The 16,351-nt window shown below is 38.9% G+C and overlaps 1 protein-coding gene across 5 annotated transcripts; it reads left to right on the plus strand.

Annotated features, from left to right (window-relative positions):
• Window positions 1-196: 196 nt before the first annotated feature.
• Window positions 197-16,351, plus strand: LOC145489855 (leucine-rich repeat- and IQ domain-containing protein 1-like). Of its 5 annotated transcripts, none has more exons than XM_081468920.1 (34): window positions 198-501; window positions 1,463-1,583; window positions 1,731-1,828; window positions 2,198-2,306; window positions 2,438-2,652; window positions 3,262-3,336; window positions 3,620-3,682; window positions 4,069-4,145; window positions 4,274-5,104; window positions 5,270-5,326; window positions 5,419-5,506; window positions 5,808-5,960; window positions 6,387-6,537; window positions 6,659-6,726; window positions 6,892-7,017; window positions 7,173-7,300; window positions 7,721-7,794; window positions 8,532-8,625; window positions 9,006-9,075; window positions 9,209-9,303; window positions 9,633-9,690; window positions 10,386-10,579; window positions 11,036-11,123; window positions 11,458-11,577; window positions 11,667-11,854; window positions 12,356-12,392; window positions 12,663-12,883; window positions 13,304-13,392; window positions 13,495-13,608; window positions 14,085-14,163; window positions 14,425-14,532; window positions 14,912-14,984; window positions 15,267-15,345; window positions 15,734-16,351. In XM_081468920.1, the coding sequence occupies exons 1-34, from the start codon at window positions 364-366 to the stop codon at window positions 15,880-15,882; spliced, it is 4,428 nt and encodes a 1,475-aa protein (XP_081325046.1). In that variant the 5' UTR covers window positions 198-363; the 3' UTR covers window positions 15,883-16,351. The 5 variants fall into 5 exon arrangements, with proteins under 5 accessions (XP_081325043.1, XP_081325044.1, XP_081325046.1 ...); XM_081468921.1 differs by having other exon boundaries at window positions 9,636-9,690; XM_081468917.1 differs by having other exon boundaries at window positions 197-501; window positions 13,304-13,608.

The raw sequence follows: 16,351 nt of genomic DNA on the forward strand, positions 1-16,351 counted from the left end.
CCCCACCTCCGATTGGGCAGTTACCCTTATTTTGAAAGCGGAAAATGGAGCGGGAAAGCGTGATGCAGACGAGGTTACCTGCACGTATCCCGCAGGGAAGTGTTGCTACGTAGTCTAGGGTAATGGTTTGTTGGAGGTACTCTAGAACGTTTTTGGCGAGGGTCCGGTCCCTTCCCCATTACTTCCCAAGCCAAGATGACCACAGCGGTATCCGCGTAAGAGAAAACTTCGTCATGTAGTATCAAGCGCGCCATTTTGGTCGCGAAGAGACTGTTTTGATGCAACCAAGCTCTTTTTGTCTTCTAAGAAAAAATTAAAGAAATGATTAGATACCTAAACAAGAATGGTTTTAGTTAAGAGGAGATGACTTGCATCTTAGATGACGATGAAGCAGACATCGAAGCAGAAATTCAGCGGGAACTGGAAGCCCTTGGGGATGACAGTTCGCAGATTGAAGATGTGGAAGACAACACCTCAACTAGCACTGTGAAAACAGACCATGTAAGCCCTAATAATAAACTTAGTTTTCACAGAACTTTATGAAATTTACTCTGTCAGATTTAGATTTAATATTTTAATTCACACTGTAGCAAGATGCAGCAAACTGTAGTCATCTCATAGCCTGCTAGATCTGCAGTTTCGTGTAAACATCTGTGTAAGGTTACTATATAGTTCTATAAAACGTCGAAACTTGCATTTCCAAGTAAAAGTTTTAGGCTTATTACTTAGTCAGGGGTACATTAGAGAAATAAGTGTTGTAGTGTTAATTATGCGTGCTCTACGGGGTTAAATTAATTAATGTTATTTTTATCATTATTACGACTTCTTCATATGCAGGTCCAAAACCTCCCCATGGTATTTTTTGCATGGAGATTGGATTTTTGTAAGCTAATTGTATAGATGTTTTTGGCATAACCTCACTTTCTTTGCAGGGAAGTCATTTAGCATTCAGTCGAGAAACATTTCCTGAGAGCCTATACTTTATAATTAGGCATACAAATTGTATCATTCTATCAGGGTTATTTCAAAAGTACCAGGCTGCCAACAAAAATCACCATCTACCTTATAATCTCAGCCACTCTGCTGGGTTATTCTTCCAATTCCTTTCAAAAGATTCCAAAATCAACCACTTACTCTGTCAACTAAAGGTATTAATCCAATTCTGGCCATCTCTCTGTCATGTAATGCTACTTTCTAGAGCCATGTAGCTTTGTGTGACAGAGAAAGTGCAAAACTCGACAAACTTGCAAACGGCAGGAATTAGCAGGAAATATTCACTCATCAAACAATCATGAAATTTGTGATCACATGATCACTTTTTTGAATCCATGATTGAAACCAATGGTGCATGCAATGGCCTGAAAAAAAATCTATTTCAAGAGAAGTCTGAGATCGATAATATATCATTAGGACGAGTAACCTATGACCCGTATCTGATTTTTCCTTCCTCTGATATACTTAGTCTCAGGAGAATGCTCTACCAGATTCAATTCAGGAATATTTGAGACTCTTGCAGTCAAGAACAGAAGGTGCTGAGGAGGAAGTGAAAGAATGTGAAATTATCCTGGAAAAATTACCTTCAGGTATGTTATAGGTTACATATAGTAATATCAAAGCTGTTTATAAAATGTTAAAATCAATAAAAGACAAAGTTAAATTAATGATTGAGATTACCTTAAATTAAAGATCAAGTGTTTAGTGTTGTTATATAAAATATTGCATCCTCACAGAGAGCCTGGTGAAAGAAGATGCAGCTTTGCTTTCACAGAGAATAAAGGAAGAACTTGGTGAAGAATACAAAGAAAATCCACTTGCTCTGAGAGATCAGGTGAACTGATAGTAACAATGCTCTTAACAATAGACATAGCAAGCACAATGCATGTAGAATAAAGAAACTGAAATACATCTAAGTTGTACATCTTTCTCAAATGTATACTACAAAATTTAAATGTGTGGGTAGGGATCTAAATTAGGCTCAATTACCAGCCACTGTTTTGGGGAAATTAGCTTGTGCTCATTCTCCTCTCTTCTTGGGGAGGAACATGGCTGAACCTGAGAGAACAGTGGGAATCAAGCCTAGATCTAACTACACAGTCACAGGAGATGACAGTTTATATATTAGTTGACGATAACTAACAAGGGACAGGAAGACAACTACCGAAAGAAACGTTATTTTAAAGAGAACATTTTTTTTTAGGTTTTCGCAGAGCTTGAGGAAACAGAGCTGAGAGAAGAAAGGGAAAAATTAGCCAAAGAAAACACCAATGAAGAAGACAATCAATATGCCTTGGATATCATCAGACCAGGCAATAAATACTAATTTTAATGGTCCAGGATTAATTTTTAATGCTCATCTACATACCTGAATCAACTTGGTGATTGAAAGTCATTTTTTTTATTAAAAATTAACTAATTTTTTGTAATGAACTGATGTCAGGAATTATAGAAGAAATCCAAGTCCTAGAGGAAACTGCTCGACAACAGTTGAAGGATTTAGAAGAAAAACAAGCAGAAAAAAGTCAAAAGAGAGATGAGTGGTACCTGGAGAGAAGGCGAGAAGAGGAGGCAAGACGTGTAAGAGAAAAAGAGGCTCGTCTTCAGAGACAGGTGCAATTTGAGGCTGCACAGAAGAAATTACTCCAGGAACAAAAGGTATGAAGAAAAGAGCTGTCATATTCTGGAAATGAGGAATTATGAAGAATTTTACAAAGAATTTATTCTTATACAACTAATAATTTCATTTTTTATAAAGATTTACCAGCTGCACTATCGAAAACTATTGAAACACTAAAAGATATCAGAAATAGACAATCTCCAGGGAAAATCAAGATTTTCAGTGCAAATATGTGTATTCATGTGATTTGTTATGAGCAAAGTCAAGTGCAAAGGGAGGATAATGTTTCATGCATGATGCTAATTCATGTGGAAAAAACTTGACAAAAACTGTGAGCCTGAACAATACCGTAAAAGTGAATCAAATCAATCAACCAAAAATGGAATATTACAATTATATGGTCAACATGACTGGCGAGGGAAGGTTTTTGGCTGGTCAAGTCACCATTCTGGCCAGATGTTGTCCATTGACCAGCCGTAATTTTGAGTCCTGGCATGTGATGTTGATAAACAAAAAGTCTGCAAGCTGTTAGGTACCTGTCATTTTCGTAAAGAAGAATTCCATATGTTTTCCTCTGGTGTGCATTTCACTTTTGTCCTTGTTAATATCTATAACTAGGTAACAAAATTTTGTTTGTAATTTAAAAGGCTCTTCAATCTAAACTTGAGGCAGAGGCAAAGGAAGAAGAAAAGAAATTACAACAAATAGAGGAACAATTCCAGGTGAACAATCAATGCAGCTATAATTTTACTGTTAGATCAAAGTCATCTACCTAACTGCAGTATAAGCTAATAAAATAATGTTAAATACCAAATAAAATAATGAATCAAAAGTTAGTTAGTTAGCATTTTCGATTTACCTTCCTGTGTGACATGATAATGTTTTTGTTTCCAATCAGTGATCTCTCTACTGGTCAATATGGGAGACAAAGGAGTTTTCTGAAAAAAATTAGATAGCATTTCTCACAAAAGTAATATTTTGTTGACCAATTATTTTCTCCCATAGGTTGAGATAAGGGCATTAGAAGAAGAAAGAAAGAAGCAGAATGAGGCATTTGTTGAGACACAGGTACATAGATTATGAGTTAATTGAAAATTATGAAGCAAAATATGTGAAGCCTCCACTTACAATCTTTACAATCTGGTTAAGACTGTACCCATGTTATTTTTGTTCCTGAGATGGCGCCTAAGAGGGTTCTCTCAGACATCTGAGTCAGTGAAATGAGATTTTACGATTGTATTAGATCAGTAGATAGGCAGAAACAGAGGCTTGATATTCCGTTTGTGAGATTGCTATTGGATAAAAATGCAAAGGTGTAAGGTGATGATGGCATGTTTTATTCACAAACAAAAAATTGACATATGCTGAGCTCTGTTATGCCATGTAATTCTATTCTTGATTGTCTGATAATGGATAACTATAAAATGTTAAGTGGTTTGGTTCTTGCACCACAGCGAAAAGAGGCAGAATATCAACATCAGAAAAAAGAAGTTGCAGCAACCAAACTACAAAAGTTCTACCGAGGCTTCAGGTATGACCATCTCAAGTATATGAAAATTAATTTCCTTGGAAATTATCTTAAACTGATTTAAATGGTCAATTTAAAGGAAATATTAAAAAAACTTTATAGTGTTGATAATATTTTATCTGTTGATTTAGGATTAGAAAACAGTATCAACCATTGCTGGAAGCTAAGAAGTTGGAGAGAATAAAAAGGACAAATGAGGAACTGGATCGCATTGAACGAGTTGAAAGAAAATTGAGAGAGGAAGCAGAGAAAAAGAAGCTTGAAAATGAAAAGAAGAGGAAAGAGGAAAATGAGAAAAGGAGGAGAGAAGAGGAAGAAAGAAAGAAACAAGAGGCAGCTGAGAAGGAAAGAAAATTGAAGGATGAACAACAAATCAGAGAGCAGGAAAAGAGACAGACAGAAGAGAAAAAGAGAATTGAGGAAGAGAAAAGAAAACAGGAAGAGGTGAGAAGGAAAAGGGAAGAAGAAGACAAACGAAGAGAAGCAGAAGAACTACAACGAAAAATGGAAGAGGAAAAGAGACGAGTAGAAGAGGAAAATAGGAAGAGAGAAGAAGAAAGAAGAGAAAAGGAGTTGGAAGAAAAAAAGAAAGAAGAAGAAGAGAGAAAAAGAAGAGAAGAGGAAGAAAAACAGAAAGAAGAACAAAGAAGAAGGAAAGATGAAGAGAAGAGAATGAAAGAAGAGAAAGAAAGATTAGAAATCGAGAAGAGGAGAGTTGAAGAAGACAGAAAACAAAAAGGAAAGGAATTACAAAAAAGAGAGAAATCTAAAATTGATGCTGAAATGAATACTACACAAAATAAATCAAGTCCACCAGAGCAGACGGAGACATCAGTGGAGCAAGATGAGAGTAAGACAGAAAATAACACAGAAGCACTGGAACAGAAAGTGGGTGGCTTGGCATTGACAAAAGATCTAGAGGAAAGACGACTACAGTGGATCAAAGAACACACTCCTTGGAGGTAGATGATAAATAATATTGAAATATTTATCTTCCGTTTGATATTTATCATTACCTTGTTCTTGTTAACCTCAAACAAAGAGGACAAATTGGTGAAAAGAATCAATATTTAGCCGTGTAAAATATGCAAATGTTGAGCGTGTTTGTTTGTTTGTTTTTTCACCAGCACAACATCCACTGTAGAGGAGAGAATTCATCCTGTAGCAACAAAGTCTAGACCAAGGTAACTAAATATCATGGTCCACAAACATGGAAGTTTTTTCCTCTTGCTCTTTATCACGGCTAAATAAATTGGTTTTGATTTTCTCTTAACAGGAGAGTGTTTTCAGCTAGTAAGCATCTTCCCATTTTAACAGAGGAACAGCTGTTGATGTCCTCGCCTCCTAACATACCTCTCTTCAGGGTAGGATGTTTATTAGTTTATTTGGTTTCTTTTACTCTGAAGTATTGCTATGTGATTATTGTGCCCTGGGGTGTTTGGGGGGGGGGGGGGGTTAGTGGGGTGCTCCAATACATAAGCCATATGGGTATGGTTTTCAGACAGTGTAGTCTCGGATAGGGTATAGAAATCAGACAGTTTTGGTCTACAACAGGGTATAATTTACCGGAAAAGGGGCCAGTCTATAAATAATTTAGTCTAGAACAGGGTAATATCCAGGGTTCTATAAATGGAAATTGAAATGTTAACTGGTTTGGTATTCCAGGTGAAGTACATTGCTCTAAGAGACATTCCAAGCTGTAGTATGCAAAATCTTAGTCAGTGTCCAGATGTGAGGTCACTGATGCTTCAGCACTGTGGATTACTGGCTGTCGAAGGTTTGGACAAGTGTAAGGAATTACAGGAACTTCATGTGAAGGTAAAGTGCTTGCAATGACCACTTGATATGCGAACTAAAGTAAACTTGCAAATTATTGATTTAGAATATGTTATGTTTCCAAGTGCTGTCGATTTACTAGATAATAAATTGGTATTTCTCTCTTCAGTTACTTCTCAGCTGTGTACTATATAACTCTTCACAAGGTGCAAAGAACATATTTTTTCCAGGCCTGCCAAAAGGCCTATATGTCACAGTCACTAGAAAATCCAAGAATGTTTCTCACCCATCAGCTAAGTAATGGATAAAATCCCATACCCCCTTGGGTATTGGTCAAGACTAAAATATTATTTTGCATCGCAGTTCACTTGCAGCAAACTTAAGCTTTGGTCTGGTAGCTGTTTTACAAGGTAATAGTTAAATGTCGTAATTGAGCAGAGGAATGCTTTGTGCATTCATTCATTTCAGGACAACAAGATTGAAGCAATCAACTGCAAAGATCTTCCAAAGCTGGAAACAATTTCTCTAGCTAACAATAATTTAGCATCCATCCATGGTTTAGAAGGATGTAATTCTGTGGTCTCTTTGGACTTATCAAATAACAAGATCACAAGGATAGGTAAAAATGCTGCTTTTGTTGATAACAAATAAATACAAGATGTTATTTAGTTATTAATAATTAATATGTTGAATTCTCATCTTAATTTTAAGGTTGCTTATAAATCCTTTAATTCATATAGGAGATTTGACACCTTGTAGCAAACTGCAGCAATTGTTCATGGACAATAATCAACTTATTAACTCCAAGGTAAGTCCAAGCAAGTGATGTTCATAATTATGTTGAGGGGATGGTGTTCTGAAGGTAGTTTATAAGTAATGCATGATATCTGCATGTAAAAAGTTGTTAACGTAACCTAAAAATATAATAAAGTTCTTCGGTTTGTCTTACTTAATTTTGTTTTTTTTTCTACAGGGTTTGTCTTGTCTCAGAAATCTACAACACCTAAGTCTTGCGCATAATCACTTGGCTCGCATTACTGAGATTGAAAACTGTATGCTGCTGCAGACGTTGAACCTTCAGGCAAATAATTTGCAAGAAGTAGGTTGATATCAATTTTTGCAGTTTGTATGATAAACAGTTTGTGTTTTTTTATGTTTTATGATTTTGTTGTCATAGAACTGGGTGTACACTGTATGACCTCTCAAATTCTGCTCCAACTCATTAGCTATATTTTACGGTTTCATCCATGACAGCCTCCTCACCTTGTAAATACAGTCCTCTTGAGAGAGTTGAAACTTGACGACAACAGCATTTCTTCCATGGAGCCCCTGTCAAAAGCATGGCTGCCTTTGCTCCAGACTCTCAGTGTTAGCCAGAACAGGTGAGAGCTACAAAATGTTCAACTTGATACTCCACTGATTTGTGATGCTAATAGAGGGTTTAAGAGCCTAAAGAATTATATACTACTGGAGTCTTGGAATGGGGTGCTTAATGTCAAAGTTCTCCCTCGGCAATTTTGTCTGGTTGAGCAACAAATTTTGCCTTCACTACTCATCTGGACACACATTGTGATAAAATTGGATATGGTGGAGAGAGGCAATATGTGAGTTTAGTATCTTGCCCAAGGATATGAGACAGAATGACCCTGGCCAGTCCTCAGCCCAGACCACTTATTTCAGAGTGTTAAAGCATTATCCACAAGGCCACCAAACATCCAAGGTGGGGGTGGGGGTTCAGGGCACTTGATATCTTGATATTATCTCACAGGTAACTTTTATTACTAAATATTTTTTCTTTGCAGCATTTTTCAGTTAGCACCTCTTGGTAATTTTATCATGCTGGAGACTTTGGATATCAGCAACAACCTAATATCAGGTAGAAAACCTGCAGCCCTGCTTTGCTAACATTTTGTAGCAATGTTTTGCAATGAAATAAATGTTTTACTCTGAGTGACGCAGTAACAATATACATGTTAGCAGTCTCATGACCAAGGTAACAAAGTAAGAAATACACAGAAAACACCACTCAGCTTACTCATGTCTTCTTTGTATCATCGATTATTTATCATTTCTTTACCAAAGAAGTGGTGACACGCAAAGCCTCACCTTTATCAAGTTTTAGCCATTGTCCCCAGAGGCTGCACTCCTATTGGTCAGCACCAAGAATCACGCCCTCTGGACAGGTCCAGTGAGATTCCGGTTCTGATTGGCTTTGCAAACACAATAGAATGAGACCAGAACCAATCAGATTTGTCAGACTTGATTCTGAGCATGTGCAGAGTGACGGGAAGTCCGTGAATTGCGGACTTCCAGTGTTGGAATCGGCCAGAAGTCGTGATTCTTGGTGCTGACCAAAAGGAGCGTGGCCTCTAGAGACAAGAATGGTCAGACTTCAGTTCCTTGTCAGCTTATTATGTCAGCTTTGAACGCAAAATAGTGGTTATTTTACCCCACCCCCACCCCCCGCCTCACTAAATTGTTTGTGTACTAATAAAACGTTTTTAACTTTCAATTTTCTTGTTTCACCTTCTTTCCCTTCGTAAAGTTAGGGTAAAAAGTCATAAGTAACAATCAGTGCCATCTCAGTGTGACCATAGAATTTCCATCCTTTAGACACAGACAGTCTTGTACCTGGTCTGCAAGGCTGTAACAGACTTAGAACACTGAAGGTTGAAGGGAATCCTGTGTATGAAGATCCTAACTGTAGGTAAGTAAACAATGGCATTATTAATCGTGTCTTTTATTCGTGTAAGAAGCGGTTATGAATTGTGTCACACAACGCCTCTCTGATGCAGAGGGGCTTTGCGTGACGTTCCAAATATCAGGTGCAAGCAGTCAGTGACACATTTCCTTATTGTATTACCTCGTGAAATACAAGATTTAAATATGATCTTAATTTGTGCCTCGCGGTAATATTCACAAACCCACTTCTAAGCTATTATCCTCCTCATAAGTCAGTGGCAGGTTCCTAAAACGACTTACGCATTTTCCTTTTTGTCTGTCCTAAGGGACCCCCACAGGGTACCCCTCTTTGCTCTTTACAAAGGTCAAAGGAAATTGTTGTGAAATCTAAAATTACATTTGCAGGGCTTTGATACTAGAGGCCTTACCAGACCTTCGGAACTTAGATGACGAGGTTATGCACGTGGAAAGCAAGGTAAGAAAAATTGCTTCATAGAAGCTTACTACTGAGAGACCAATAGGTAAAATCACCCAGCTTTCACTGACTGAATATTGATGCTTTGGTTAGCTATGATAAGTGACCTGGACCCTCTGTATCTCCATTGCAGGTCACAGATAAAAATCAAGTTCTTTTTATTGCCATGTGCCAGAGACAACTCCAATCTCAAGATGCCTTAAGTGCAAGGCATGAAAAGGAAGTTAGGTGAGTTCAACATGGATTTTTATGAAGCTCTATGGAGAACTAGTGGAAAGAGCGACATTTTCTATCTTTCTATGCTACGGAAAACAGCGTTTAATCGACTCTGTGGGTGCGAGTCGTTCTTTCGCATTCTTTGTTATTACTTTGTTATTTTAAAGTGACTGAATTTTTTTTTTTCAGGCGTATTTTCGCAACTGCCTAAATTACGTTCATAAAATGCGATGATCCCTCTTGTCCTTAGAACTTTATCCCACAGTTCAAATACATGTCTCAGGTTTTCACTTGCATAAAGTGACTTCGATAACACTAACATTGCGTGTATTTTGCAACAGCAGTGTGGAAACACAAGGAAGAGATCCGGAGCGTGTTTTAACAAGACTTAGTTTATTGGTAAGACTGGTTATTTTTATTCTCAACTGTTTACTAGTTTAGGCGGGAAAGGTAGTTGGATTTTTTACTATTGTTTCGCGCCACCAAATAAATACACTAATGCAAAACACTATGAGAAAAATCCGGCTATTTTTGCAAACCTGGGCCAGCTAAATTAAAATTAAATGCCGGCTTGTCTCTGAGTTTGACATCAATTCCCTTTTAATGCCTGCGCTCTTTGGTGAAAGGTAAATTACACGAGAACGTCATCAAAATAGCTGAGGATTCACAGGGAACTTCGTTAACTCAACACAACAAAACACAACGACGCAAAAAAACAACACAACGCAACAAAATGCAACACAACCAAATGCAACAAAACACAGCACAGCAAAACAAAGCAAATCAAAACACAACGCAAGAACAAAATACAACACTGCAAAATAAAACAACACAACACAACAACACAACATAACAACACAAAAAAGAACAAAAAAGAAAACAACACAATAAAACAATATAACATCACACAACACAATACAGTAAAATACAACGAAATACAAGACAACATAATTCATTTGCTGTAAATTGATTGACTAATCCAAAGTTTAGTTATTTCATAACAGGTACAGTAAGCTGTCACTTATCACCTGCCTTTCAGTAGAACTCTTGACCGTTTCCTGTTGTTTTTTCTTTCTACTAAATACTAACAACAGAGTCAACACAACCAAGAACGCTTTCAACTGGCGGTGAAACATCTGCTAGAACATGAGAATTTCAGCCCAGATAGTCTGCATCATGTAGTCAAGGAAGAGAGATCTCGAGACGTGAACACAACTGAGCAAAAGACAACTGAATCACGCGTGGACCAGGACATCGAACAAAGAAGAAGAGATTCTGTGGATCCTCTGTAAGTTGAAAAATTGCTAATGATGGTAATGGTCACGGAAGCTTGAGAGTTCATTTGACAAATAGTTTAAGGCCACCAAATTGAGTGAAATATTAAAATAATCACTTGAAGCAGCGAAGGAACATTTCATTAACACAACGAATATATGAGAAAATACGGATGGACAAAAATTGAAAAAAGATTAAAACCGATTGCAATGTGGGTCTTTGAAAAACTGTAAGGCAAAACAGTTTTCACGTTAACCTGGTTTGTTTGTCACTTTTAATTGTTAATGCCTGGGAAACATACTTCAGTGTTTGTGATGAAGCTATGGTTTTGTCATTTAGTTTAGATCCATAGAAGTAATTTCTTCGCTAACATTAGTTTCGTAGCGAGAATTTGGAGTCTAAATGGAGAAAAAAGGTTACCACAGCTTTCAACGTTAATTAAACGAATTACTGTGCTTTGTATGTATAGGAAAGAACGGCACGTTGCTGCAACCAAGATACAGGCACTGTGGAGAGGATGGTATATCAGACATTTGATTGATGTCAACACCGCCAAGGTGGGTTAATCTTCAAACACTTTCAAAGGAAGACATTTTTTCCGTCCGGATCTGTTGCCTGAGCCCGCGTTTTTGTCACTAAAATTGCTATGTAACGTTTTGTCGTGTTGGCGTCCTGCTCACGTGACAACTTTCGGAATGCTCGGAAGCGCTCACTTTGTTTTGATTGGAGAATGAAACATGAAATCTCTTCGAGTGCTCCGATGAAGATTTGCCTGACTCTGGTGCCTCAATTGAAATAATCTAGTGATGAGCAAAGCGTGCAAAGCGAATAGCTTTTTTTAATTCAGTGTAACAGTCGTTGTATAAACTAGAATATCTCTTTTTTCCACAGTGGTCTGCAGCTGTGACCATTCAGGCAGCATGGCGGGGCTACATAGTTCGTTCCCAACTGCAACGACAACCTGTAGAGCCGTGGGATCCACGGCGAAATTCAGCAGCTACTGTAATACAGGTAAGACAAAAACTGAGACATCTTTGAGGTATTCCATCACGTCAATAGTCGATAAAATTTTGCGATCACATTTGTCGTTTCACAAACAGGCACATTTCCGTGGCCAGAGAGTTCGCCGCCGTCTGAACGAAGCTCTGAGAGCAGCTCAGTTCTACGATGACGAGGGGGAGGAAGAGTTTGATTACGACGAAGAAGTGGATCTGACAACGTTTGATTTTGACGAGAGCGCCTTGGAACAGGGATGGACACCCAGTGAAACTCCACAGCTCCCCTCAAGGTAACGTGTGTTTAGTTGGGGCGAAGCGCTCTCATTTGTTGCCAGTGAATGACGTTGTTGTTTGCCCAAATGTTTACCAGATTAGTCTGAAAAGCATGGAAGTCAAAGTAGTCACGTGCAGCTGTTGGCGCTTTCAGATTAACGTCATTATGTTGGTTTTGTTTTTGGCCAATCAAAAATCTAGGTTTGAGAGGCGGAGAAGTCAAAGTAGTTACGTGTAACTGTTGGCGCTGTCAGTTTTGACATCATTTTGTTGGTTTTCCCATCGTTAGGCCAATCAAAATTTATTTGATTTTGAGTAGCCTATGAGCAAGTTGTCTTATCAGCCCTGTTAAGAGAGCTTACTTGTAAGGTAGAGTTTCACAGGCAGAGAGGGCAAGTTCTGTTGTTCTTTAATTGAGTTTTGGATAACCATCCGAATGTCGTATTATTTGAATACCGTTAGAGTTCTCACAGAGTGGATACAGGCATTGATTTGAATTTGTATGTTTTGTGTTGAAGGGGACCGGTGTTAAAGCTACCCGGGGAGTCGTCAAAGGTAGGGGTGTATTTCCTTGCAACTTCCTCGCTGTTGTAAATGTTATACTACCGGGGCTATAAGAAGCTGTAGAATACTTACACACTTTTTCCTGTCTGCTAGACAATCCGAAGACTTCTTCCGTTTCCTGCTATTTCCCTTTGTTTTGGAATAGTAGAAAAGAAGGATCGTTTGATAAGTGTCCTTCATAGCATAGAGAAATATGTTGCTGAAGAAAGACTATCGAAACGTTCCCTTATTATCATAAGTTCCTTTCTTCCTTACATACAGACATTCCTCCAAACGAATTCCAAAACCGATTACCAAAGAGATGTCTCAAACGAATCTACGGCACCAAGACCCCGCCATGCCTGGCGTTCAGTAGATTCGCCGATCACCGATGTCAATCAACTACCTGTCGGCAAGGCAACCATAGATCACGATCAGATGTCGATGACGTCAGGAGTGCAAAGTCACGTGTCGCATCGAGCGGAGGAGCTGACCAACGAGTGGTAAGAATTCACTTGACTTGCAGGGACAGTGTCATCTGTTTTTAACAGTTTGGGAAACTCTGGAACATACGCTGTAGGTTGAGTTAAAAGAGGTTTCCCTTTGCGCGTTGAATTCTTCTCCCACTCGGAAATGTCTGTGATTCTACCCATAGAGGAGCCCGACCCGAAACATTGCATTCTGATGACGTAGATCTGTGTAGATTCTCTGATTGGTTGTTTCTAGGTTTTAAATTTTCCCGCGCAAGTAACATCCAATCAGAGACTGACACGGATCTCTGTTATTGCTGCGTCTTCAATCTAGAATTTTTCGGATGGAATCTTAGCCATTTGTTCGAGTGTGGGGTAAATGAGACCTCTGTCAAACCTACTACATTATAGGAAGCCTAACAAACGTCTCAAAGTAGATATCTTATTTTTAAGGGGGTTCAGAAGTTCTGAGACTGCAGAGCTTATGATGAGAAGAGCGAAGAAGATGAAATATAATCCCGCGAGAAGGAAAAAGCTTCTAGGTAAGGTAGCTGATCTTCTTTTTCACCACCCGTGCCACTACCCCTGCTTATTTAACTCTTTTTTAATAAGTCTCGTAACATCTACCGTTGTATTTCATGAAGATCCTACCAAGCGCCTGGCGCTATTCAAGAAGCTGGAGGAAACTAATAAGTTACGGGATGTAAAGCCACCGCCCACCAGAAGACAGCCGCCAAACAGAGTGGATTACTTTGCTGGTGAGAACTGTCGACATTGATTGATTGATTGATTGATTGTCAATTTTCTTTCAAACGCGGGAAAACATTTAGAGCACAATTAGTCCCTCTTTCGCTCAGTCCGTCGACCGTGACCGTAAATAAACTGAGAGACAAAAAATGACCGCGCGAAATTCAATTTTTCGCGGTATTCCTTCGCGTTACGTTCAACGGACTAACCGAAAGAGGAGGGACTACTCGTAGTTTAGGAAACATTCAATCGGTGCATTTAGTTTCATAACTTCTTTTGGTTTTGCATCTGATTGGGCAAAAAAAATGTATGCGCCCTAATTGGTTAGGGCACCCTGTTAGAGTTCTTTGTAACTATTAATTTACAGAGTTAAAGCAATAAAACTCTAAAAAATGCAGAATGACATGATTACGTTCCAATGTTGCAACTACTTAAGTAAGTGCTGCCTCTGTCTTCTCAAGTGGAATAAATTCTGTTCTTTTTTCAGCTCGTGAAGCCATGGCAAGTCATCTGGGTTCTACATCACCGGCCACTGAACAACACAACAGAGAACAAATGACGTACAGGTAAATGAAAATCACGCTCTTTGAACGATATGCGCTGGAGGAGGGACGACGAGAGGAACAGAAATTGCATATGCAATGACTTCTGGCGAATTTTACTAGTAAACAATACTTAAGGTTACCAAAGATTACCGGAAACTATCGAGTGTTTACGAGGAGTCGATTTTCGAAAGCGTTTGCCACGACTAACTGTTTAATTCAACCCAATTGATCGCAACTTTCTATCAATACCACTCACCTTTATGGTTATGGTTGGTTCATTAGCTGGGTTTACAAACAAGCTGTTGTACACGAGGATGAAGAGAAGAACATCATGGCCGACCGCAAGGAATACTCGCCAGATAACAGGACCAAGAAAACCTCGCCACACAAGTGAGTCACAGTGTTTGAAATATTTGTAGTCAGAATACTTTTCTCCAGCTCGAGCGGTCCGGGTTCGAGCCCTGGCCGGGGACATTTTGATGTGTTCTTGGGCAAGATACTTTACTCTCACAGTGCCTCTCTCCACCCAGGTGTATAAATGGGCACCGGGGAATTAAATGCTGGGGGGTAACCCTGCGATGGACTAGCATCCCATCCAGGGGGGAGTAGAAATATTCCTAGTCGCTTTATGCTACAGAAACCGGAGATAAGCGCCGGCCTGATGGGCCACTTGGCTCGTATGCAGACTTACCTACCTTACTTTTCTTAAGATGCTCCAAGGAACATGTTTTCTTAATTCTCAATTGCTGTTGTGTTAATTTCTCATCAGAAGTAATCGTTCTCCCGTCAGTCTGCCGCACATGGACCCTGCGGTGCTGTCTGGTCGCACCCTCCCTCTCATAGTAAGTTTGTAATTATACATATATATATTTGTATTTTCTTATCAAGTTTTCATGCAGCTGCAACACATTTTCAATGGACCATGGATTACAATAAATGTAAAGCTCACGGTTTCAAGTTGCGAGTTTTCGTTCGCGACAATTTAGTGTTGTAAACTGTTTATTCGTTGTTCGTGAAATGAGGACATTTTGGAAATTGAGAAGAACAAGAAAACGAAGTACGATCTTTCCCGTAACAGTCCATGTCTGTGTGCTGTTCGACTAATTTTGTTTATTATATTCTAGTCGAGTCCACACTTCTCTCAATCTCTGGAACAAACATCATCTGCAGGACCTTCTCCAAGGAGAAATTCTTTATCTTCAGGTGAGCATTTTCCCTTCAAGTTAATTATTTTCCTCAATCAAATGAAAAAACAAAAAGTCAAAGTATGAAGTAAAAGAGCACGGAAAATTATGGATCGTAAGGGATGTTGACACACTCAAACGATATTTGGTGCGCTTGGAAAGAAACAGTTTATGCCAGGGTTAAGCCATATTTTGTCATGATTTTCACATCTCGCATAATCTACCAACTATGGTCCAGCACAAGTTGGAGGGACGCCACCCTTCCCTCCCCCCCCCCCCCCACCCACCCTGCTATCCAATGACCCTGCGGGAAATATTGAACAGGCATGTACTTCATGTAGTAGCGTGTCCCAGTTTGTTCCATTATCGTGAAGCCCGTATGTCCGGTTTGTTCATTCCTTATTTAGAGCGTCGCGTGCGATTTCCCGCCATCAAAACTCATTCCGTGCCCAACCTCCTAGCCAGGTCCTCGGCCAGTGGAGAACAGCCAATAAAAACAGAGAAGAGCAACAGTGCTGGGGCGACAATCAACAGAGACTCAAGAAACAAGAGATGACGGCAATCCTTACTGAAAGATCATCGTTTACAAGATTCCTTACAGTTTGTTCATCCTGTGCATTAGACTTAATTCCAACACGAGCAAGCTCAAAGCTACTGTATAAACAGAAAAGAAGATAGCAGGCGAAAAGCTCTGTGGACTTTCTCAATATTTAAATAAATAAGACGAAGAGTTTTTCTTGTCATCTCCGTTGACAGACTTTTAGTAGGTTCACGTTTTACGATGTAAATATGATGACGTCTTAATACACTACTACCGTGTTCTCCTTGAGAAAGGAAAATGTTTCTCGGAAAAGTGTTAAAGAATCACAAGCGATTCACTCGTTTTTGTGGAAATGCAGTTTTTTATTTATTTTAAGAGTTTCCTGGAACGAATTGATATTAACATGTAAACTTATATCTATTAACAACCCAGGTGTCGTTATCATAATTTTCGTTATTTGTCATTAAAATAACTGAATTTGTCT

Source organism: Orbicella franksi, chromosome 6 (assembly GCF_964199315.1).
Source record: "Orbicella franksi chromosome 6, jaOrbFran1.1, whole genome shotgun sequence".
NCBI lineage: Eukaryota > Metazoa > Cnidaria > Anthozoa > Scleractinia > Merulinidae > Orbicella > Orbicella franksi.

What these genes read in the sequence shown, in the direction of transcription:
- LOC145489855 (XM_081468917.1), top strand. Translation starts at nt 364, where the DNA reads ATGACTTGCATCTTAGATGACGATGAAGCAGACATCGAAGCAGAAATT. An exon ending in CTTGGATATCATCAGACCAG is followed by an intron (nt 2,307 to 2,437) that starts GCAATAAATACT and finishes AACTGATGTCAG; the next exon opens with GAATTATAGAAGAAATCCAA. An exon ending in AGGCATGAAAAGGAAGTTAG is followed by an intron (nt 9,304 to 9,632) that starts GTGAGTTCAACA and finishes ATTTTGCAACAG; the next exon opens with CAGTGTGGAAACACAAGGAA.